Below are 24249 nucleotides of genomic sequence, written 5' to 3' on the forward strand. Positions count from 1 at the left end.
GTGTGTGTGTGTGTGTGTGTGTGTGTGTGTGTGTGTGTGTGTGTGTGTGGTGTGTGATTTAGGGAAGAAATAAAGTGTTTCTCTGCTGCCTGATTTTTGTTTCCTCTGCTTGTAGGCTGCAACAAGGCAAGCTGAATTCATATCACCATGACTTGGCAAAAGAGATGGGAGAACTTTGTACTTGACTATCTACGTGTATAAAGGGCAAAAATGCTGCCCTTTTCAAGTTTGTGGATATAGTAGAGTTTCAAATACAGTACAAATAATAATAATAATCTAGCTGTTTTGTATGTAATGTTCTGAATTTACATGAAACGTTTACATGTATTTGGTCCAAAAAAGTTTTTTTGTTTTTTCTCAGGGGGAATGTGAGGGGAAATGTTAATCAACTTTTATATATATATATATATTATTATTATTATTATTATTATTATTATTATTAACTTTTAAGTTATTATAATTGCAAATTACGCTTATGATGACCGAATATTAACTAAAACTGTTCTAAGGATGGTTTTAATTTACTCTGTGGTTCATCCGCTGTTAAGGGCGGAAAACTCGTTTGAACCAATCATTAACTGCTACACAAGCGCGTGTGTATACCCCCCCACCCCTTCTCTCTCTCTCTCTCTCTCTCTCTCTCTCTCTCTCTCTCTCTCTGGTCTGAGAGGATACTCATCACCTTCGTTGAAGCGTTTCACAACGGAGAAAAGCCATGGCAACTGCGCACCGTGTCCTTGTTTACGGAGGAAAGGGGGCTCTCGGGTCGGCCTGTGTGCATTATTTTAGGTCGAAAGGCTGGGTGAGTCGAAGTGATTCTTCATTCTTACTCTATTGGAGCAACAGTAAGTCACAATGTATGTGAGTAGGCTCAAACCGTCACCTGTTGAATCGACTCAGTCAAACCATTTGTTATGTTTTGATCACCCATTGTCAATGACATGCATAGCAAACTGTTTCATTTAAGTGTATTTATAGAGTTTTTTTTTTTTTTTTTATGTTTAAGTGGGTTGCTAATATTGACATAGCAGCGAACGAAGAAGCGAACGCAAACATCCTGGTGAAGCTCTGCGATTCATTCACCGATCAAGCCGCACAGGTGGGTGGAGCTAATGACCTGACGTAACCCACCGTGTTTCTGTCAACACGGGTCTTATTAAAGGAATAGTTCACCCAAAAATGAAAATTCTCTCATAATTTACTGACACTCATGCCATCCCAGATGTGTATGACGTTCTTTCTTCTGTAGAATGCAAATGAAGATTTTTAGAAGAATATCTCAGCTCTGTAGGTTCATACAATGCAAGTGAATGGTGACCAGATCTCTGAAGCTTCACATATCACATAAAGGCTTAAAAGTAATCCATACCACTCCAGTGGTTTAATCCATTTCTTCTGAGGTGATCCAGTTGGTTTTGGTTGAGAACAGACCAAAATGTAAGAGCCAAGTCGGGTAGGGTCTTATCAATGATGTGATTTGATGCAGGTGACGTCGGATGTAGCCACGTTACTGGGGGAACACAAGGTAGATGCCGTCATCTGTGTGGCTGGAGGATGGGCCGGAGGAAACTGCAGCTCTAAAGGTTAGTGCATCTTATTTGACATATCACAACTCACAGGAAACTGGTAGACACACATAAACACACTATTAAATGATACTTACTGTACGTGTCTGGTGTATATTTGGGGGGCTTTACGTTCTCAAAATCCTTCTTGGTTGCTTATTTTCATATTTGACCATATAGAGTAGTGGTTCTCAATTGGTGGGTCGATATCCAAAAATGGGTTGCAGGTCTGTTCTGATAGGGTCAAGGAGAGCAGGGAAACAATGCTAAATGCAAATAATAAAATGCAACTAACCGTATGTTCATGCATTGCTAGAATAGCAAAATAAATATTATCTTTTAAAAGGGAGGAGAAAGCACTTTTCATATATTTTTCTTTTTATTAAACTCAGAGGCCATGCATCGAGTCACATGGTATCAAGTATTCTGACGCAATTCATCAGCTTATCACTTGGTAACATAGCTAATATTAATACAAAATTTGGCCCAGTTTTTGTTCCATGGTAAATCTGGTAAATCACACTTCTGCTGTTGTTATCAAGTATCAAGTTTCCTATTTAGCCTACATTATGTTAATGTTAATTTTGCATATATTTGGGCCTTTGCACTTCATGGTAATCTTAATAATTTTCATGTTTAGTGTTAAGGTCATTTTTGTTACTTGTGTACGATAAACAATTTTTGTACTTTGTTTGGTCACCACTTGACGTCCAACCTAAAATCTAGTTCCTCTGGTTCCTAAAGCAAAATCAGTGGAGAAGCTGATATAGACATAGACCATGATATAGACCATGAGTTCCAACATTTAATAATTTTTTCTAGTTTTGCCAGGGTGATGTCAGCCCTCTCTATTTCTTTCTGTCTGTCTCTCTTAAGACTTGTATAAGAATTCTGATATGATGTGGAAACAGAGTGTCTGGACCTCCACCATTTCCAGTCATCTTGCATCTCTGCATCTGAAAACAGGAGGTTTGCTGACCCTCTCTGGAGCACAGGCCTCACTGGGCGGCACTCCAGGTAAGAGCATCCGTCCTTATACTCCTGGGAAATCATGTCACCAATGGGGCAACACATCAATTAGTACATTGAGAATTATAATATCGATTTGTAAACCGATACATTGTTTTGTGACAGCACTGAGATTGTATTCTTGTCATATACAATGCAGAATTTCTTCTAAATGCATTTTCAGTGCATGTTTTCCAGAGGACACATCATAATTTAATTTTTATTGTGTGAAAGTTAATTTATACCCCTGACTGGCTGAATAATTTAGTCTATGCCAAAAAAACAAACAAAAAACAAAAACAAAACACACACACTTAATTTTGAAATGTTTTCTTTGAGAAAAAAATCAGTAATGGCATTCAAGGCTTTTCTTTTCAACACCATTGAAAGTGTGTATAGACTTTGATCTGGCTTTACTTCCTTTGTGCTTCATTAGTTTCTCCAGTTGCCTTTCTTCCCAAACCTTTTTTAGCCCTGACTTGATGTTCAGTTCATGCGATTTTGTTAGTGACAATACACAATACTGCACACAACAGAGGCAGCCTCCAGCCTGTTCAAAACCCCCCACATCAGCATCCCTGAAACAGCTTCTCTGATTGGCTGGGAGGCCAGGGAGGCAGAATGAGTCAGCATGTTTTTTGGAGATTGGTGCACACGTGGACTGTGTTTAGGAGTTTGTATTCCTTACCCACACGGAACTGATTTAGACAGGATATGCCCTGCAGCGAGGAATGCTGCTTTAATATGATATGAAGGGAACCTCTAGTAGGAATGTTTGATGTATCGTGTTCAGAGACGTGAACAATTCTGATGGGGCTGTCAAGTTTTACAACCACAAAAGATCAGTATTAGGGCTGGGACGATTCATCAACGTAATCGATTACAGAAATACGTCGATTTGCATAACATGCGTCGGCGCGTCACAATGGAGTAATTAAAATGGCAGAGCCCGGTTTAAGCATGGATTCCCTGAAGAACAAGCTGCAGCTAAAAAAAAACTCACCCACGGTCATCTAAAGCGTGGGAGTATTTTAGCCAGAGATCCAACAATGTGGTGCTGTGTAAGCTATGCAAATTGGAAGTGGCTTATCCCAGCAGTACAACTGCCATGAACGAACACTTGAAGCAAATAGATTGCACCTAACGATTTTTATTTTAATCGATTAATCTAACGATTCTTTTTCCGATTAGTCGATTAGTCTAACGACTAATTTGCAGTTTATTCTAAAGATTTTTTATAATTATTACTTGATTAATATAACAATTAATTAACCCAAAATAAATATAAAAAACTTGTCATTAATATTTCAATATTTTATTAAATCATCTTCTCTTAAACACAAACAAATGTACAAGAAACAAAGTGTGCACTGAAGGGCATTATTCTGCAACAAAAACAGCCCTGTCTTAACTGGTAATCTCCATTTTACAGTCCAACATAAAATCTCTCCAAAATAAAAGTAAGAACTTGTTCAATTCAAGTAAAAGGAAAGTGCAATCTACATTTAGCAATCCAACAACAAAATAAATGAAACAAATGTAAAATTCAAGTCATTTTCAGGAGGAAAGAGGATTTTGGTTTTCCAAAAAGAGGACACCTTTTTTTTTTTTTTGCCGTGGGGATGGAATAATAGTGTTCAAAAGAGTGTTACTATGAATGCAAACTTTAATACAGTGAAAAAGACACTCTATTAGCATAACATAAATATATATAAATAAATAAAAATTTCCAACATTCTTTTGAATGTCCATGTACTAAAATAAAATATTTGATGTCATAAGTGTACCTTCATTTACTATTAATATTATTTTGAATGGCCATGTTAAATGAAGCAATGTGATAATTTTACCTGGTCGCAAAAATAGTCCGTTAATTTACCTAATGAACATTCATCTTTTACTGACCTTTTATGCGTCGCAGAGCTAATGTGTGCTTCTAAATCACTTGCACCTTTATTAGCAACTGACACACAAGTGCCAGCTTTACATGTCATATATTCTGCTTCCCACAGATCTCGACCTGGACGAAAGCACGAGAATTGTTTGTGCAAATCTTCTGTAAATTTGCACTTTCGTTTGGGCATTGTTTCCACTCAGCTGTCATTTGCTGCTACTGTCAAGCAACTGTTTGATGCCGAACACAACAGCGCTTTGCACGTTCGCGGAGAGATTGATAGGCAGGAATTTGGCCAATAGTTGCTGCAGGCCTCTTATAATTGACCAAATGTGTGCGAGAAGGCGGGACTTACAAAGAGGGGTTAAAGCAATGCAAATATGCGTGCACACAATGAAGTATTAGACCAGATGCACATCATAATGCAACTAAAGCCGAATCCCGGACATTTTCGCAAATTTAGAAATCCCGGCCGGACGCTTTTTAAGGTCAGAAAAAAGAGGACATGTCTGGGAAAAAGAGCACGTATGGTCACCCAACGTTAGCAGCGTTGCAGAAGTTATTTTTAACATGGGGGCGATGAGGAAACATTTAGAAAATCAATTTTAAGTGACTACAACTAACATAAACACGTGTTGTAATACTAATATGTCATGCTTGGGTGGAGACAAAAAGTAAACAGGACTTACGGTGCTGCCTTGCTGCTGTCTTGACAAAGTGCTCCAGGAGGGAACATGTGATCACACTCTGACCTTTACCGGTCACTCTCAAATATGATAGGTCATTCAGTAACACTGAAACTGCCAGAAAACACTGAATCCCCTTGTTTAAAGAACACAGAAAAGAAAAATATGGAGCTTCTCCACCCCTCTTTCTTATTTACTTATTGTGGTTTTTTGAATAGCTTTCAATCATTTTTCGGTGGAGAAAAACATTTCTCATGATTGAAAAAAGTTGAATTTTCTTCCTTCTAACATCAAGCATCCTGGTTATTGATTCCAGATGCCAACCCAACAAACATCTAGAAAGTGGGAGGTGGCAGCAGAAGCATTCAAACAAATATTACAATATGTTTTCATAGCACATCAAACTCTTTTATCTTAAAAGATCTAGAAAAATGTAAATCCATGTGATATGACCCCTTTAAGTACACTGACATTCCAGATTTAGTAGAATAAAATATACATTACTCTTACAGCATAGAAGGGAGCACATTTTGTATTGCAAAATCCCTTCTGCAAAATTCTCTCACACCAAATGATTATTGACTAAACCTCAAAGCAAACCTGCGAGACATTGTTAGGCAAATTGTGTCTTTGGCACTCTCTCAAGAACTATTTGTGGACATTGTTTCCCATCGTCTGGTTTATGGAGCGATATCTGCATTTGTAGGACACATTGGGCCTCATTCATGAAACTTTCATGAATATATGAGTAATTTGCGCATAACATGGACCTTCTTGAAAACTTTCCTCCCTATTCATGAACGTTTCGTACTCCCCAGATTTGTTAGTAAAACTGAATTAATAATAAAATTGCCTTATTTTATAGATTTTTATTTTTAAACAGCAGATTTTGTGATCTGAATTTTTAGAGGTGAAATTAGCTGTAAATATTCAGGTTATAAAATGATAGCCGAAGAAGCAATTCAGTATTCAACATTCAATATAGAATTCAATACAGAAAGTAGGCCAGAGGTCAAGTTCCGGGTTCCACAGGGAAAAGAGGGTATCAGAAAAGTAGAACGGATCATTTTGGCCATTTAATTTTGTTAATTGCCACATGTCTAGAATTCAAATTTGCGAAATTCAAAACTATAAAATACGGCATGAAAATTTTTATTTTGTTAAATGCCACGCGTCTAAAATTCAAATGTACAAAATTCAAATTCAAATCTTTTTGGCATTAATCTATCTCCACAGAAAAACCATATACATTTATGAAGCATAGTTGAGAAAAAAAACTTTGAAGAAATAAATGCAAGCATCAACCAAACGTTTCTAATAAAGTATATTGTTTAAAAAGAAAAAAGCCACTTTTTTACTAATTTATGTTATTTTTCAGATTAATTTGACTCATTTAATTGTTAGTAAATTTTTTTCATTACTTATTTAATTTCACTTCTGTCAAAAAGTTTGTCTTAATGAAAACAAAGCCTTCCGATGTCATATGCGTGTTTACACATGGTCAGGAGCAGGTGTAAATTTTGTTCGTGCCAACTAACATTTGGAAACTTTCATGAAACCAAATATTTACAGCAGAACTGCTTTACGAAAAATGTACACAAAAATTTCATAAATGAGGCCCACTGTGAGAGAAGGGCTCTCCATTGTCTCATTAACTCTCCATCTCTGATTTTCTCTGTTTCTCTCTGGCTGTAGGTATGGTTGGGTATGGCATGGCCAAAGCTGCAGTCCATCAATTGTGCAAGAGTCTGGCTGGTAAGGACAGTGGTCTTCCGTCTGGAGCTGTAGCTGTGGCCATCCTTCCGTAAGAGAATTAAGTTACAAAAGTACTAAAGCATTCAGAAAGGGCTGTAGAATGACTGTTCATTTGAGAACGGCTTAAAAATAAAGTGTGTAATTTCTGCTCCACTTACATCACCAAATGGAATTGCATGAACATGGACTGTTTTCAAAAAGGTTTCTTGAACATCATAGCTTAAGTAGCCTATTTCAAAAGACTAGTCCATATTGGGTTGCATTTTTGTGAACACCTTATGTGCATTTTTATTATCCTGTATATATGTTAAATACTGTATAGATGCTCTTTGTTTTAACCGGTGAATGAGTTTCTGCAGTCATTTGTATTCTAAGTGACCTGCATGTCACAGGTTTGAATGCTGTCTGTTTGCATTAGCTCAACATATATGGTGTGAGTGTTTTTAAAAGGGCAGTATTGTCGTTAAGCTAATGCTCCAGGCTCTGTTCCACACATTCATCTCCCACCAAGATAACAACATTATGACATCATCCTCCAGGGTTACCTTGGATACACCAATGAACAGGAAATTCATGCCTGATGCAGATTTTGGGAGCTGGACACCGCTGGAATATATCGCAGAGTAAGTACAAATTTCTCAGATCCACCAGATTCCATTAAGTCTGCTGATAATATGATAATTAGCAGATTGGACCTGTTTGGAAAATAGAAAAAAGCCTCATCAATTGGATAAAACATAAAGTGCCCATTTTTCACCAGAAGAGGGCAATGGTGTTCTTCCACAAAAAGAGCTGATTTCTGCTGCATGTCATTCAGGAAGATCTAAATATTATGAAATAGACATTCTTTTTTCAAACCTATTTGTAATGAATTATTGCATGAATTTCTAAGTTTGTATGTAATGAACAGAATATCTCCCTGCTAAACTCCCTCTCTGTAGAAATGTTTTAAATCTGGTCTTAAAAGACTTCCTCATGCTACATTTGATTTTATTTGGTAATTTTGTGATTAACATTTTTATTGATTCCACAGAAGACACAAATAAGCAAAACATATATACATGGAATCAACATTTAACATTTAATCCCCACCACTACCCTTCCCCCTCCAAATCCCCAACCCGACCCCCAACAAACTCTCTTGTGGTCATATGAACATATTCACACAGAAATAAATAAATAAATAAAATAAAAATTATAAAGAAATAATATATATTTATATATATATATATATACAGGTGCATCTCAATAAATTAGAATGTCGTGGAAAAGTTCATTTATTTCAGTAATTCAACTCAAATTGTGAAACTTGTGTATTAAATAAATTCAATGCACACAGACTGAAGTAGTTTATGTCTTTGGTTCTTTTAATTGTGATGATTTTGGCTCACATTTAACAAAAACCCACCAATTCACTATCTCAACAAATTAGAATATGGTGACATGCCAATCAGCTAATCAACTCAAAACACCTGCAAAGGTTTCCTGAGCCTTCAAAATGGTCTCTCAGTTTGGTTCACTAGGCTACACAATCATGGGGAAGACTGCTGATCTGACAGTTGTCCAGAAGACAATCATTGACACCCTTCACAAGGAGGGTAAGCCACAAACATTCATTGCCAAAGAAGCTGGCTGTTCACAGAGTGCTGTATCCAAGCATGTTAACAGAAAGTTGAGTGGAAGGAAAAAGTGTGGAAGAAAAAGATGCACAACCAACCTAGAGAACCGCAGCCTTATGAGGATTGTCAAGCAAAATCGATTCAAGAATTTGGGTGAACTTCACAAGGAATGGACTGAGGCTGGGGTCAATGCATCAAGAGCCACCACACACGAACGTGTCAAGGAATTTGGCTACAGTTGTCGTATTCCTCTTGTTAAGCCACTCCTGAACCACAGACAACGTCAGAGGCGTCTTACCTGGGCTAAGGAGAGGAAGAACTGGACTGTTGCCCAGTGTTCCAAAGTCCTCTTTTCAGATGAGAGCAAGTTTTGTATTTCATTTGGAAACCAAGGTCCTAGAGTCTGGAGGAAGGGTGGAGAAGCTCATAGCCCAAGTTGCTTGAAGTCCAGTGTTAAGTTTCCACAGTCTGTGACTATTTGGGGTGCAATGTCATCTGCTGGTGTTGGTCCATTGTGTTTTTTGAAAACCAAAGTCACTGCACCCGTTTACCAAGAAATTTTGGAGCACTTCAGGCTTCCTTCTGCTGACCAGCTTTTTAAAGATGCTGATTTCATTTTCCAGCAGGATTTGGCACCTGCCCACACTGCCAAAAGCACCAAAAGTTGGTTAAATGGCCATGGTGTTGGTGTGCTTGACTGGCCAGCAAACTCACCAGACCTGAACCCCATAGAGAATCTATGAGGTATTGTCAAGAGGAAAATGAGAAACAAGAGACCAAAAAAATGCAGGTGAGCTGAAGGCCACTGTCAAAGAAACCTGGGCTTCCATACCACCTCAGCAGTGCCACAAACTGATCACCTCCATGCCACGCCGAATTGAGGCAGTAATTAAAGCAAAAGGAGCCCCTACCAAGTATTGAGTACATATACAGTAAATGAACATACTTTCCAGAAGGCCAACAATTCACTAAAAATGTTTTTCTTATTGGTCTTATGATGTATTCTAATTTTTTGAGATAGTGAATTGGTGGGTTTTTGTTAAATGTGAGCCAAAATCATCACAATTAAAAGAACCAAAGACTTAAACTACTTCAGTCTGTGTGCACTGAATTTATTTAATACACAAGTTTCACAATTTGAGTTGAATTACTGAAATAAATGAACTTTTCCACGACATTCTAATTTATTGAGATGCACCTGTATATATATATATATATATCACACACACATCCACAGCTAAACCTCTCTCTCCACTACTTCTCCCCGAGAACCCTCCAAGAATGCCAACCACTTGCCCCACTTCCCAATAAACAAATCCAAATTACCCAGTCTACTAAATATCATCTCCTCATATGCTGCCACCCTCCCAATTTTTACGCTCCACTCCTGAAATGGGGGCGACTTCCATCCCCTCAAAACAATCTGTCTTGCAACCATCACACTTGTCAGCACCCAGTAATTTATGTTTTTGTTCCCCATATCAATGACCTCCCCATCGCCCAAAACACAGAGTCTGGGGAAAAACTAAATTTGAGTGCCCAACACGTCACACACAACACTCTGAACCTTCATCCAAAACCCCTGGATCTCAACACACCACCAAAAAACATGGGCCATATCTCCATCCTCCGATTGGCATCACCAGCAGGTGGGTGTGTCTTTAAGACAGAGCCTATACAATCTAGAGGGGGTCCAATAGAATCGATGTATAATCTTGAATTGCATAAGGCACACCCTTGCATCTCTAGATGCAGACTTGATGTTTTTTTTTAATCCTAGCCCTTCCTCCAATACCAAGTTTAAATCTTTCTCCCATAATATCTTGATAGAAGTTAAATCTCCATCCCCCAGACTCTGAAATAGCAGGGAGTAATACACTGATGGCTCATGACCTTTTCCAAAAACAGTAATCATCACTCACAGAGTATCTGCCGATTTGGGGGGGTGTATGCTACTCCCAAAAATAGTACAGAACAGGTGGTGCAGCTGTAAATACCTAAAAAACTGAGATCTAGGAATCCCAAAATGTTGAACCAAATCTTCAAAAGATCTCAAAACTCATATTGGTCACCGAGTGTGGTAACCCCCCTCACAATCCACTCTGACCAGCAGAAAGGTGACTTATCAATACATAATTTAGGGTTCAGCCATAAACTCGAGGCAACATTTAGATAAATATGCGAATTAAACATTCTGGACACTTTTGTCCATACTGAGTGCGAATGCGAGATAAGAGGGTGTAACTTAACTTCTCCGATTAGTATGATAGAAAGGCTTTGCACTGGCGAAATAGGGGTAAGAACATCCCATTTAATACAAAACCAGGAAGGGGCGCTCTCAGGTAGAAGCGATCAATAAGCCAAATGTCTAAGACGGAATGCATAATAATAAAACAAAATTTTGGGTTGGCCAAGCCCACCTTTGTCGATCGGCCTGTGCAACTTATTAAACTGTAATCTAGGACGCTTACCATTCCAAATGAAGGACTTCGCTATGCTATCAAATTGCTTGAAATAAGAGAGGGGAACATTTACATGGAGAGACTGTAGCAAGTAGTTGAATTTTGAAATACAATTCATTTTAATAACCTTTAATAACATTAACATTCCCAATCATAGATAAATGTAAAGAAGCCCACCTGCTCACATCGCTTGAAAACCTTTTTATTAAGAGGTCAAAATGAACTCTAACTAAATCACACAAATTTGCTGGGAATAAAATGCTCAAATACTTAATTCCCTGATTGGGCCACTGGAGGGCGCCTGGCTGGAAGGCCGTTAGTGGCCAGTATGCTGTCAGAGCCAAAGCTTTGGATTTAGACCAATTGACTGTATCCTGAGAACTTAGAAAAGGTATTAATAATTCTGTGAAGGCAAGGCATTGATCTAATGGGGTCGGAGACAAATAATAAAATATCATCTGCGTAAAGCAAAAGCTTATGCGCCATACCTCCCACAACCACCCCTGTAAAATCATCCTCCTTTCTTATCGTGGCTGCTAATGGCTCCAGGGCAAGACAGAACAATAATGGGGAAAGAGGGCAACCCTGCCGGGTGCCCCTATCCGGAGTAAAATAATCTGAAATTAATCCATTTGTTTGTACCACCACTACCGGATGTCTATAAAGTAACTTAATCCATCCAATAAAAGTGTTCCCGAACCTGTATATTTCCAAAATCTTAAAAAGAAAATCCCATTCTACCATATCAAATGCCTTTTTGGCATCAAGTGAGATAGCAGCGACCGGAGTCTGATCATTCACCACTGACCATATGATATTGATGAAACGCCTAATGTTATCAGGAAGAGCTGCGGCCCTGAATAAACCCCGCCTGATCTATATGTATAAGAGACGCCATAACTTAACTTTACTTAATCGGTTTGCCAGGATTTTTGCCAATATTTTTACATCTAGCTAGATCAGGGAAATTGGACAGTAATTCTTGCACTCGCTTGGATCTTTGTCCTTTTTAAGGATCAGACTGATCCGGGCTTGTGTCTTGGTTGGCGGAAGCTTTCCATTCTTTAATGATTCCGTATAAACTTCTAACAAAAGTGGTGCCAGTTCTGTAGCATAAGATCTAAAAAATTCAGCAGCAAAACCATCTGGCCCCGGAGCCTTTAATTACCTCGCCAAGCTCCTCCAAGTTTATCTCAGAATCAAGATAATTTTTTGGCTCAGTCATCAGTTTAGGAAGTTCTAATGGTTCCACAAAGTTTCTAATATCTTCATCAGTAGACGAAGATGTGGAACTATAGAGATCAAGATAGAATTCTTTAAAAGTATTATTAATATCAATGGCTGAGGTAAATATTCACCACCAGCAGATTTCACTGAGGGATTGGTAGAAAAAGACTCTCTCTGCTTTACGTATCTAGCCAAAAGCTTCCCTACGTTGTCCCCCGACTCAAAGTGTGACTGTCTTGCCCTGAATAGCCAAAACTCCACCTTCTGCAACAAAATAGTATTATATCTGTATTTCAATCAGGTCAATTCTCTGAGGCCATCAGATGACATTCGGCGCTTCAGCTCTGCCTCTGCACTTTTAATATTCCCTTCCAACTCCACGAGTTCTCGTGCTTTGGATTTTTTGATGAATGAGGCATACTGTATGATCCGACCCCTAAGAACCGCTTTAAGTGCCACCCAAGTCACGCCCACAGAGGATACTGAGGACCAGCTGGTCTCCAAATAAACATTGATTTCAGCCTTTAACATTTGTTGAAATTCAGGATTTTCCAAAGGGATACATTAAAGCAAGTATGTGGCAACACCTCTAAACTCACCAGGGCGTGATCTGAGACTAAGATATTTCCAATTGAGCAATCAACAATAGATGAAATGAGGGACTTAGATATAAAAAATAAAAAAAAATCTATTCTAGAATAAATCTTATGGACTGATGGAAAAAAATGTATAGTCCCAACCAGATGGGTTAAAAAGTCTCCATATATCTAGAAGACCAAGATTTTTACACATCCTCTAAAGTATCAATGCTGCTCTAGGAGGGTTGCACACTTTTGCTTCACTATGATCAAGAACTGAATCCATTAACAGATTAAAGTCTCCTTCCAACAGTATATCATGAGGTGTGCCAGCGGCTTGCAACATCCCTTCAGGATCTATAAATAAGCCCTGATCATCAATGTTAGGTGCGTAATATTAGCCGAAATCAACCTTTGCCCCTGAATTTCTGCTAAAACAATAATGACTCTTACTAATGTATCTTTAATCTGTTTGAGACATTTGAATTGTAGATGTTTACTTATCAATGTAATGACTCCCTTGCTCTTACTCGAGCTAGCACTAAAGAAAACTTGTACACCCCATATCTTCCCAAATTTTTCAGCTTCCCGTGCATTTCTTGAAGAAACACCATATCATATTTCTTACATTTAAGAAAGAAAATAACCTTCCTTCTTTTTATGGGGTGCCCCAACCCATGTGGAGAGAGATAAACCACTCATATTAACATTTGACATATAAGAAAAAATAGATTATGTGTCAAAAATAAAATTATAAAGACCACATTCCACATTGGTGCAGCAATCAAGCCCCGAACTTTCCCCAGAACAAAACAAACAGAAAAAAGAAAAACGTGTGCATTAACCCTGCACACGACAGCGCAAACCGGCGTCCATCCCTCCAAACTCAAACAGTCCATGTACGCCTATGAGAGTCCCTGCGACAACTTTGCCATCGGATTGCTCAAGTCCGGTGTTTCTATACAAAAATTTGTAAGACAGAATTACACAACAGAAGATAGTCTATAAAACAGACTTCAGCCAGTAAGCGAAATAAAAAAATAAATAAAAAACATGTAGATTCATCCACTTAACTGTCTCGAAGGTGTGTTCCTCCACAAAACAAACTCCAGCCTTCTAGCGGAACCAGCACAAAAAAAAAACAAAAAAAAAGGGTCATTCAGTTCTTCGGGTAGTCAAACTAACTCCAGAGTTTTTATGAAAGACAGTGCTTTCTGTGGGCATGTAAATTCTCTACGTCCATCCTTAGCATCTATTATCAATTTGGCCAGGAACATCAGTGCAAAAGCGATCTTCCGTTGATTTAAGAGATTCTTGCATTCCTTGAATCGATCACGTTTCTCTCGTCGAATTCGCAAAGTCTGGGAACAAGAAAATGCTTTGGTTCTTCCAAGAAAGCTTTCCTTTGCTCCTCATCACGTAACACGAGATCTTTATCGGATGATCTCAGAAATTTGGCCAGAATTGATCAGGGCCTGTCTCCCTCCGCGGATCTGCAAGCTTGCTTGATTTCCAGCTTATGGCCTGTTATGCCGAGCAGACTCGGGAAGAGCTCGTCTAGGAATTTCACCATATCTCGGCCTTCCTCATGCTCAGGAATTCCAACAAGTTGGACGTTGTTTCATTGATTACGATTCTCCAAATCCTCCAGTTTTTCCCAAACGCGTTCCAAATCTATCTTGGTCACTAGCGGATTAGCAGCTAATTTCCTCTCCGATGACTCCAGATAATCGATCCGTCTCTCGACGTCCAACAGTGTTCAGAGAATTTCGTCCATGGAAGTGATCGATCAACTTATTACAGCAAGATCCTCCAAGTCTGCAACGACTTTCGTCAGCATTGCCGACACATTCATTAATTCACGGCAGATGTCTTTCAGTTCACCGTCTGAATTAAGTCCGGGGTTTCGGCCTGTTGCTCCGGGGAATCAGCCCGAGCACATAAGTGTCTTTTAATATCTCCAGAGCCCAAGGATTTTGAATTTGACATATTGTCTTCCTAGAACATTTATGAATCAGGGTGTATTGAATCTCACCGGTTTAAGACACAAATAGTTATAAAATTAGCAAAGTGAACAGAGCTCGCCGCTCACACGTCCGCTCTTCGCATGGCGTCACGTGACTCTCAATTTGGTAATTTTAACTTTAAAGCCACGGGCAATTGTAAAAGCCTCTTAGCAGCAAATATATGGTGTTTAAATTATTAAATTAGATCAGAATTTAAGTAAATTATGTCAAGCATGGATAAAAGAGCTGGCCTTTTAGAGAAACACATGCATTTACATGCAATGCAATTGGAAATACCAGTGTGACACATTAACATGAATGTCTCTCAATAAAAACACAAAACTTTAAATGATGGACATTTTCACAGCTGTTTAATTATGCATTATCCCATGAGCAAGAATACTGTTGCACTGAATATCAGAGTTTCACAGGTAATCATTTTAGCAGCACTATTGCAAGTGTGATATTGCTTTTATAAAACAGTTCTATAAGCAACATCAAGTAACTTACATTTTAGACACAATATGGCTTGTTGTTTTGTCTGTTTTTGCCCCTCCACTAATGAAAATATTTCCAAACTATGCCAAAGCAGGATCAAACGATTGTGTCTGGAATGCCGCAATCACATACAAGCAGAGTGATACAAATAGTGAAGCGTGCTAGTGCTGTTATACTACATTTCAGCAATCTTGGAATTCCACTGATACAATCAGATTAGAGGAGCGAAAATAAATGTGTGTAATCAGAAATATGACAAATGATCAAATGAGTAAATAAAATACCTCTACTTATTACATGCTTACTTTTACTATTTTTATTCCTTTAAAAGTCATTTTGTTTTGAGGTTTAGAGACAGAGTAATTGTACTTTTCTTGCAAATCTCTGTGCCTGGCTGTTGCCACTGTGGCCAAATCTCCCCTGCCAGTCTGCACAGATTAGGATGAGGATTTGATGCAACTCGATAATCCCAGATGTGCTGAAGCAAAACCTGCTGGATTAGAGAAACTCATGAGAGATGGAGGAGTATAAATAGTCTTTGTGTTAGGGGTAATTAATGTGTAGCCTCTCAATTCATTGTACACTGTAAAAAATAATGGTCAGATAAGCTAAAAATGTACTTCATGTGGTAAGATTTACTGTAAATTAATTGAAATTATTATTTAGTAAAAATAATGATGTAGGATATTATTTAGTATCATAGTATATTATTTAATATGACTGAAAATATTATTAAAATATATTATTTTAACATACACTGGCGGCCAGAAGTTTGGAATAATGTACAGATTTTGCTCTTATGGAAAGAAATTGGTACTTTTATTCCACAAAGTGGCATTCAGCTGATCACAATGTATAGTCAGGACATTAATAACGTGAAAAGTTACTATTACAATTAGATTTTTTTTTTTAACTTAAACTATTTCAAAGAGTTCTCATCAAAAAATCCTCCACGTGCAGCAATGACAACTTTGCAGATCTTTGGCATTCCAGCTGTCAGTTTGTCCAGATACTCAGGTGACATTTCAAACCACGCTTCCTGTAGCACTTGCCATAGATGTGGCTGTCTTGTCGGGCACTTCTCACGCACCTTACAGTCTAGCTGATCCCACAAAATCTCAGTGGAGTTGAGATCCATAACACTCTTTTCTAATTATCTGTTGTCCAATGTCTGTGTTTCTTTGCCCACTATAACCTTTTCTTTTGTGGCTTTTTCTTTGCAATTCTTCCCATAAGGCCTGCACTCCTGAGTCTTCTCTTTACTGTTGTACATGAAACTGGTGTTGAGCGGGTAGAATTCAATGAAGCTGTCAGCTGAGGACATGCAAGGCGTCTATTTCTCAAAAAACTCTGATGTACTGATCCTCTTGTTTAGTTGTACATCTGGCCTTCCACATCTCTTTCTGTCCTTGTTAGAGCCAGTTGTCCTTTGTCTTTGAAGACTGTAGTGTACACCTTTTGTATGAAATCAGTTTTTTGGCAATTTCAAGCACTGTATAGCCTTCATTCCTCAAAACAATAATTGACTGATGAGTTTCTAGAGAAAGCTGTTTCTTTTTTGCCATTTTTGACCTAATATTGACCATAAGACATGCCAGTCTATTGCATACTGTGGCAACTCAAATACAAACACAAAAACAATGTTAAGCTTCATTTAACGAACCAAATAGCTTTTAACTGTGTTTGATATGATGGCAAGTGATTTTCTAGTACCAAATTAGCAATTTAACATGATTACTCAAGGATGAGGTGTTGGAGTGATGGCTGCTGGAAATGGGGCCTGTCTAGATTTGATCAAATATTACTTTTTCAAATAGAGATGTTGCTTTTTTTTTACATCAGTAATGTCCTGACTATACTTTGTGATCAGTTGAATGCCACTTTGGTGAATTAAAGTACCAATATCCTTTCTGAAACAGCAAAATCTGTACATTATTCCAAACTTTTGGCCGCCAGTATATTACTAGTACATACTGTAGGTGGCTTCAAATCTAATAGACATGAACTAAAAGCCACAAAACTTTAATTTTAATGAGGTCTTTAAAAGGATGTTCTGGGTTCAATACAAGTTCATCTTAATCAACAGCATTTGTAGCAGCATAATGTTGATTATCACAAAAAAAAAAAAATAATAATAATAATAATTTGTCGTCCCTTGATTATAAAAAAAATAAATCACAGCTGGAGTTAGGCACTTACTGGAAGTGAATGGGGCCAGACCATAAACATTAAAATACACAATGTTTCAATAGCACAGCCACAAGATGTAAAACATTATACGTGTTAACATGATTTTAGTGAAAAAAACTCTATTCTACATGATTTTAGTGTAATGTAATGGATTACAAGGTTACCATTGTTATGTCGTCATTGCAACTAAGTGGTAATATTGGACATAACTTTAGACAGAAAAGGTTAGTAAGCAATAGTATCACACCAAAAGACATGTTAACATGAAAAATGCTTACATCTTGAGGTTATATTTTTGAAACAATGTACATTTTAATATTTATGGACTGGCCCCATTTACTTCCATTGTAAGTGGCTTATTGTAATCACACTTTTTGCTTATTTATTTATTTATTTATTTTACATAAGTGTGAAATAAGTTGAAATTATTTTTAAAACAACAATAATTATTATTATTATTTTGTGGTAATCAACATTATGCCACAAATGCTATCGATTGACCTTAAAGGTATAGTTTATCAAAAAATTAAAATTCTCTCATCATTTACTCATCCTCATGCCATCCCAGATATGTATGACTTTTTTCTTCTACACAAATTAAGATTTTTTTTGCTCTGGAGGTCCATACAATGTAAGTGAATGGTGACCAAAAGTTTTAAGATCCTAAAGTTCATAAAGGCAGTATAAAAGTAATCCATAAGACTCCAGTGGTTAAATCCATGTCTCCAGAAGGGATATGACAGGTGTGGGTGAGAAACTGATCCATATTTAAGTCCTTTTTATTACTATGAATCTCTTCTTCTTCTTTTTTTTTTTTTTTTGTATTTATTTATTTATTTATTTATTATGGATTAAACCACTGGAGTCGTATGGATCACTTTTATGCTGCCTTTATGTGCATTTTGGAGCTTCAAAGTTTTGGTCACCATTTACTTTTTTATGGACTTACAGAGCTGAGATATTCTTCTAAAAATCTTCATTTGTGTTCTGCAGAAGAAAGTTATACACATATGGAATGGCATGAGGGTGAGTAAATGATGAGAGAACTTACATTTTTGGTGAACTATTCCTTTAAATTGTTCTGAACCTGTAACATTCCTTTAAAGACTCCATGAAATCAAAGTTTTGTGGCTTTTAGTCCATGTCTATATCTTTGAAGCCATCTACATTCTAGTGTACTCCTTAAAGTAGACAAAAATTAATTTATATGTGCACATACTATACATGTATTTTACATTTACAGTCTCTCTTTTCCAGGAATAGGGATAAAAAATGTTGATGACTTACACTGCACTCATTTTGTCCAATCAGATGCTCTCTAGCCCCTCAATGTCTCCCACTCCAACTTCCTGTTTCAATAAGAAACACTTCAACGTTTCATACACTTGGACTTTAAGGCACAATGCACATTTTCACTTTTACAGTGTAGACGAGAACAACAGGTTCAGTACTGTGGCTAAAACTGCTACTGTGTCTCCAGAATGTTCAGAAGTCGACAAATCTTGTTCTGTACAACATATCTATCTTTTTCCTATCCTTTGCACATCTCACTCTTTCTCTGTCTATCGCCCCCTTTCTCCAGCTCTTATTTTCTCCTCTCTGTCTGCATCCATCCCTCTCTGTTCTCATTACCTCGCTTTCTCTCTCCATCTCTCACCACCATCATTTTACACCTGTCTCTCATTCTACCTCTGTCTCTCTCTCTGTGTGTTCCAGAACCTTCTACAGCTGGGCCACTGGGTCAGAGCGGCCAGCCTCAGGCAGCCTCATACAACTGGTGACGACTGGGGGGAAAACAGAGGCTTTGCTGGCCCAGTAAAGGCTGAACAGAAACAAAAAAATTGACAGAGAGAAAAAGAGCGAAGGAGAGCATTTTTTACCAATATACTGTGCAGCAGAGGAGAGAGTTCAAACAAAAAGGACAGAAAATGAGAGATGTGGCACTTTCATTAATCCAGCCTCATTGGGAAAACACAGCACAGTGGCCAAAGTATTAACCTACATATTTTATATAGATTCAGTCTCATGTGCTTTACATTACTCAAGGAGAATATAGTTTATAAGTGTAAGTTCCCCGCTGAAACAACAACAACAACAAAAAACAGCTTAAAACAGCCAAAGTTGTTTTGCTGGTCTTCAGTATGTCTCGTTTTGGCATTTTTTTGCTGGTCAGGCTGTGAGACCAGCTAAAGACCAACTTGGCTAGGCTAGGAGACCAGCAGCTAAAACCAGCTAAGATCAGCAAACCAGTAGGGGTGTCTTAACAAAAGGTGTGCCGCTGTCGTTTTTAAAACGTACAGTCCAACTTTTCAGAAGTGGCCTTAGCTTGTGTTTGTGTACTGTAAGGGTGTGTGTATGTTTACTGGTTGAAATGAAGTCATGATGCTGCTTATTGTGTGTAGACCATACTTGCACAATAAAGACTATTAAAAATAAGATTGTTTAATTTGTCTCTTGGCATGCTCAGTGACAGCTGTCAATAAAAGTATTACAGCAGTAAATTCAAAGATATTGGAGAAATTATATGAAACTGAAAAGAGAGAAATTTACTTGTTTTCTTTGTGTGTTGAACTTTAACTGAATGTGAATGGGATTTTCATCGAATAATTACTTAAATTTATGCCTGTTCCTCAAACAAAGCTAATATATATCTTCTGAAGACCTGAAATATATCTCAGAAGTCATATGGACTACTTTTATGTTATTGTTTTTTTGTTTGTGGTGCTTGACAGTCACGGTCACTATAAGCATAAACTGTCATTGTATTGAAAAGATTTGCAAATACTCCTCATAAAAAGTGGGATTTGAATCGGCATCAGCTGCCGGGTGCGCTAACGAGGAGGCTAAAGGCTACAGTCTCTAGCGTCAGTCGCTAGTGCACCTCTTGAGGCATGGAGAGTGAGGTTTACACATACCGCACAGCTATCACGTACCAGCTAGCTCCCTTTACACATACAGGTTTTGGAACAACATGTGGTTTGTACATTTTTTAACTGTCCCTTTAAAGGGATAGTTCACCAAAAAATGAAAATGCTCTCATCATTTACTCACCCTCATGATATCCCAGGTGTGTATGACTTTCTTTTTAAATCAGAACACATTTGAAGATAAACAAAAATATCTCAGCTCAGTAGGTCCTTAAAATGCAAGTGGATGGTGATTTCACTTTTGAAGCTCCAAAAAGAACAGATAGTCAGCATAAACATCTCCATACGACTCCAGCGGTTAAGTTAATGTCTTCTAAAGCGACACGATTGTTTTTGGTGCGAAAAATATCAATATTTAAATATTTTAACTATAATCCAATGCTTCCAGTAAGCTTCACGAGAGGGTGGAGTCCAAGCGGTCTCTCGTGTGATGTATTTGCATTGGCATGTTACGGACATAATCTCACGTTCTACTCTCAGTTGAGACATCCAGGAGAAGCACACAAATGCACCATTGTGAGTAAAGAAACAAATACAAGTACGGATCAAAACCAAAACCAACAAAGCTTCTGTACAGCGTTCCTCCTACTCGCTTGTAAACAGCACTGATCTTCCGGGTGTGTCGCATGTGCATCAGTTCTCCTGTGTCTTACACACCGTAATGATTTTTGTTGTTTTGACAGTATTTATTGCTGTATTTCTAACTGCAACTTACTGCAGATACTGTTTAGAGTATGTTGCTATCAATTTTGTTGTTTTTACCGTATTATTGCTGTATTTTCCACTGTGCCTTACTGTAGAAACTGTTTACAGTATGCTACTGTCAAACTGAGCTGTATTCTTCAGGGAAAAAATTAGCGGGGAAATAATTACAGTAATTTACTATTAAATTGGATGAACACTGGCCTGAAATCAAACCTGTACATACACAATTTAGTGATATTATTCAGTGATCTATTACTAAAAAGACAAAACCCTGGAGATGTCTTCTCTGCATTGGATTTACTCATACAATCTCATGAAATGTAGAACTGTATGAGAATGTACCTGGCAACATATGAAGGTTGAGCCTGCACTCAACTCGGTTGCTGTAATTTTGCCAAGTAGGACATGTTCCTGTATCAACATCCTTTGTTGATCCTGGGCTGCGTTCCACTTCAAATTTTGATGCCCTTCCCTCGCAAACTTCACTCCATCTCATGAACTCGGATGTACGTCACTGCTTACGTTGCATGAGTGTCCACTGCTGGTGGAAGACGTGCAATGGGTTTAACTGGAACACCCTAAACCCTTGATCATTCGGAGCATGTTGATTGAAACCCTTGCAGATGTCAATTTGTGGAATTATTTAGTGATTTTTGCACCTGAGAAAACAATGTTTTCAGTGATTGATTTCAGAGGCTTATGTATATATCTTGTATGTTTAATTATTATTATTTTTTTTTTCATTACAATGAATTGTTAGAAAGGATTAATCAAGATTTACACAAACGAAAATGTTAACATAACAACGAACATATAGGCTATAACTGTGATAAACAGTTTAAGTTAGCTACAAGTATTATGCTGTTAAATCTCAATATAACTTTTCTAAACTGCTTAACTGACTTCACTTCCAACATACATCAGAGTTGTATGGGGGTGGGGTTTATGAAGTGCAATATGCTGTCACATCACAATCGAGTTGCATTGTGGGATATGGAGCTGCCTGAAGCGTACATCAGAGTAGGCTCGCTCCCTCTGTCAAAATCGAGGGGTTGAGGGTCGGTCAACAGAAACTTCCCTCACTCACATAAGTAAGTGAAACTGACTCCCAAAATGGTGGCGGGGATTCCCCTGAGGGGAAGTGCTTAGGGGAGTTAGCCAGTGGATGTTAAAAGTTAAGTGGAATGCAGCTCTGGAATAACATTTCTGTCAACCAATCACTGCCCTTTGATGTCATCAACATGTGCTGATCAACATTTCCTCCGATTCATTTCAACAATTCCCGCCATTTTGACGACCACCGTTCAACAAGAGGTGTTGAAGTTATTTGGTGCTTCACTCTCTCTGCATTTCTTCTTGCAAACAAAAATGTATTATTAAATGTATTTATTAAATAAAAAATCGAATTAAATGGCTTAGTGTAACACAGATGAACTTGCTAGTAGCCAATTACATAAAACAGGTATGTGCTAATTAGCTAACTGGCTAAGTTTAGTTAGCTTGCAAAACCCTTACAATCTTATAAGTGCCATACTGTTTTACACAAATGCACCTTTACTAATATACTGTATATATATATATATATATATATATATATATATATATATATATATATATATATATATATTAATTATTAAAATGTACTGTTTAAACTTTGGTCCTAAATAGGCCTTTACTGTCTTTGTAAACATAAATCATGAATAGATGTTGATCCATAAGTATAATTTAAATGATTCAGTATATACAGGTGCATCTCAATAAATTAGAATGTCGTGGAAAAGTTCATTTATTTCAGTAATTCAACTCAAATTGTGAAACTCGTGTATTAAATAAATTCAATGCACACAGACTAAAGTAGTTTAAGTCTTTGGTTCTTTTAATTGTGATGATTTTGGCTCACATTTAACAAAAACCCACCAATTCACTATCTCAGAAAATTAGAATATGGTGACATGCCAATCAGCTAATCAACTCAAAACACCTGCAAAGGTTTCCTGAGCCTTCAAAATGGTCTCTCAGTTTGGTTCACTAGGCTACACAATCATGGGGAAGACTGCTGATCTGACAGTTGTCCAGAAGACAATCATTGACACCCTTCACAAGGAGGGTAAGCCACAAACATTCATTGCCAAAGAAGCTGGCTGTTCACAGAGTGCTGTATCCAAGCATGTTAACAGAAAGTTGAGTGGAAGGAAAAAATGTGGAAGAAAAAGATGCACAACCAACCGAGAGAACCGCAGCCTTATGAGGATTGTCAAGCAAAATCGATTCAAGAATTTGGGTGAACTTCACAAGGAATGGACTGAGGCTGGGGTCAAGGCATCAAGAGTCACCACACACAGACGTGTCAAGGAATTTGGCTACAGTTGTCGTATTCCTCTTGTTAAGCCACTCCTGAACCACAGACAATGTCAGAGGCGTCTTACCTGGGCTAAGGAGAAGAACTGGACTGTGGTCCAAAGTCCTCTTTTCAGATGAGAGCAAGTTTTGTATTTCATTTGGAAACCAAGGTCCTAGAGTCTGGAGGATGGGTGGAGAAGCTCATAGCCCAAGTTGCTTGAAGTCCACTGTTAAGTTTCCACAGTCTGTGATGATTTGGGGTGCAATGTCATCTGCTGGTGTTGGTCCATTATGTTTTTTGAAAACCAAAGTCACTGCACCCATTTACCAAGAAATTTTGGAGCACTTCATGCTTCCTTCTGCTGACCAGCTTTTTAAAGATGCTGATTTCATTTTCCAGCAGGATTTGGCACCTGCCCACACTGCCAAAAGCACCAAAAGTTGGTTAAATGACCATGGTGTTGGTGTGCTTGACTGGCCAGCAAACTCACCAGACCTGAACCCCATAGAGAATCTATGGGGTGTTGTCAAGAGGAAAATGAGAAATGAGAGACCAAAAAATGCAGATGAGCTGAAGGCCACTGTCAAAGAAACCTGGGCTTCCATACCACCTCAGCAGTGCCACAAACTGATCACCTCCATGCCATGCCGAATTGAGGCAGTAATTAAAGCAAAAGGAGCCCCTACCAAGTATTGAGTACATATACAGTAAATGAACATACTTTCCAGAAGGCCAACAATTCACTAAAAATGTTTTTTTTATTGGTCTTATGATGTATTCTAATTTTT

At 37.9% G+C, this 24249-nt stretch overlaps 1 protein-coding gene across 1 annotated transcript; it reads left to right on the plus strand.

Moving 5' to 3' along the window:
• Window positions 1-649: 649 nt before the first annotated feature.
• LOC127418335 (dihydropteridine reductase-like) lies at window positions 650-19924 on the plus strand. The gene is made up of 7 exons (XM_051658908.1): window positions 650-802; window positions 1007-1099; window positions 1487-1583; window positions 2442-2582; window positions 6849-6957; window positions 7448-7531; window positions 19205-19924. Exons 1-7 carry the CDS (start codon window positions 716-718, stop codon window positions 19305-19307), a joined length of 714 nt encoding a protein of 237 aa, XP_051514868.1. The 5' UTR covers window positions 650-715; the 3' UTR covers window positions 19308-19924.
• Window positions 19925-24249: the final 4325 nt, after the last annotated feature.

The sequence above is a fragment of the Myxocyprinus asiaticus genome, chromosome 27 (genome assembly GCF_019703515.2).
Source record: "Myxocyprinus asiaticus isolate MX2 ecotype Aquarium Trade chromosome 27, UBuf_Myxa_2, whole genome shotgun sequence".
Classification (NCBI taxonomy): Eukaryota; Metazoa; Chordata; class Actinopteri; order Cypriniformes; family Catostomidae; genus Myxocyprinus; species Myxocyprinus asiaticus.

What these genes read in the sequence shown, in the direction of transcription:
- LOC127418335 (XM_051658908.1), top strand. Translation starts at nt 716, where the DNA reads ATGGCAACTGCGCACCGTGTCCTTGTTTACGGAGGAAAGGGGGCTCTC. An exon ending in CTCACTGGGCGGCACTCCAG is followed by an intron (nt 2,583 to 6,848) that starts GTAAGAGCATCC and finishes CTCTGGCTGTAG; the next exon opens with GTATGGTTGGGTATGGCATG. An exon ending in GTAGCTGTGGCCATCCTTCC is followed by an intron (nt 6,958 to 7,447) that starts GTAAGAGAATTA and finishes ATCATCCTCCAG; the next exon opens with GGTTACCTTGGATACACCAA.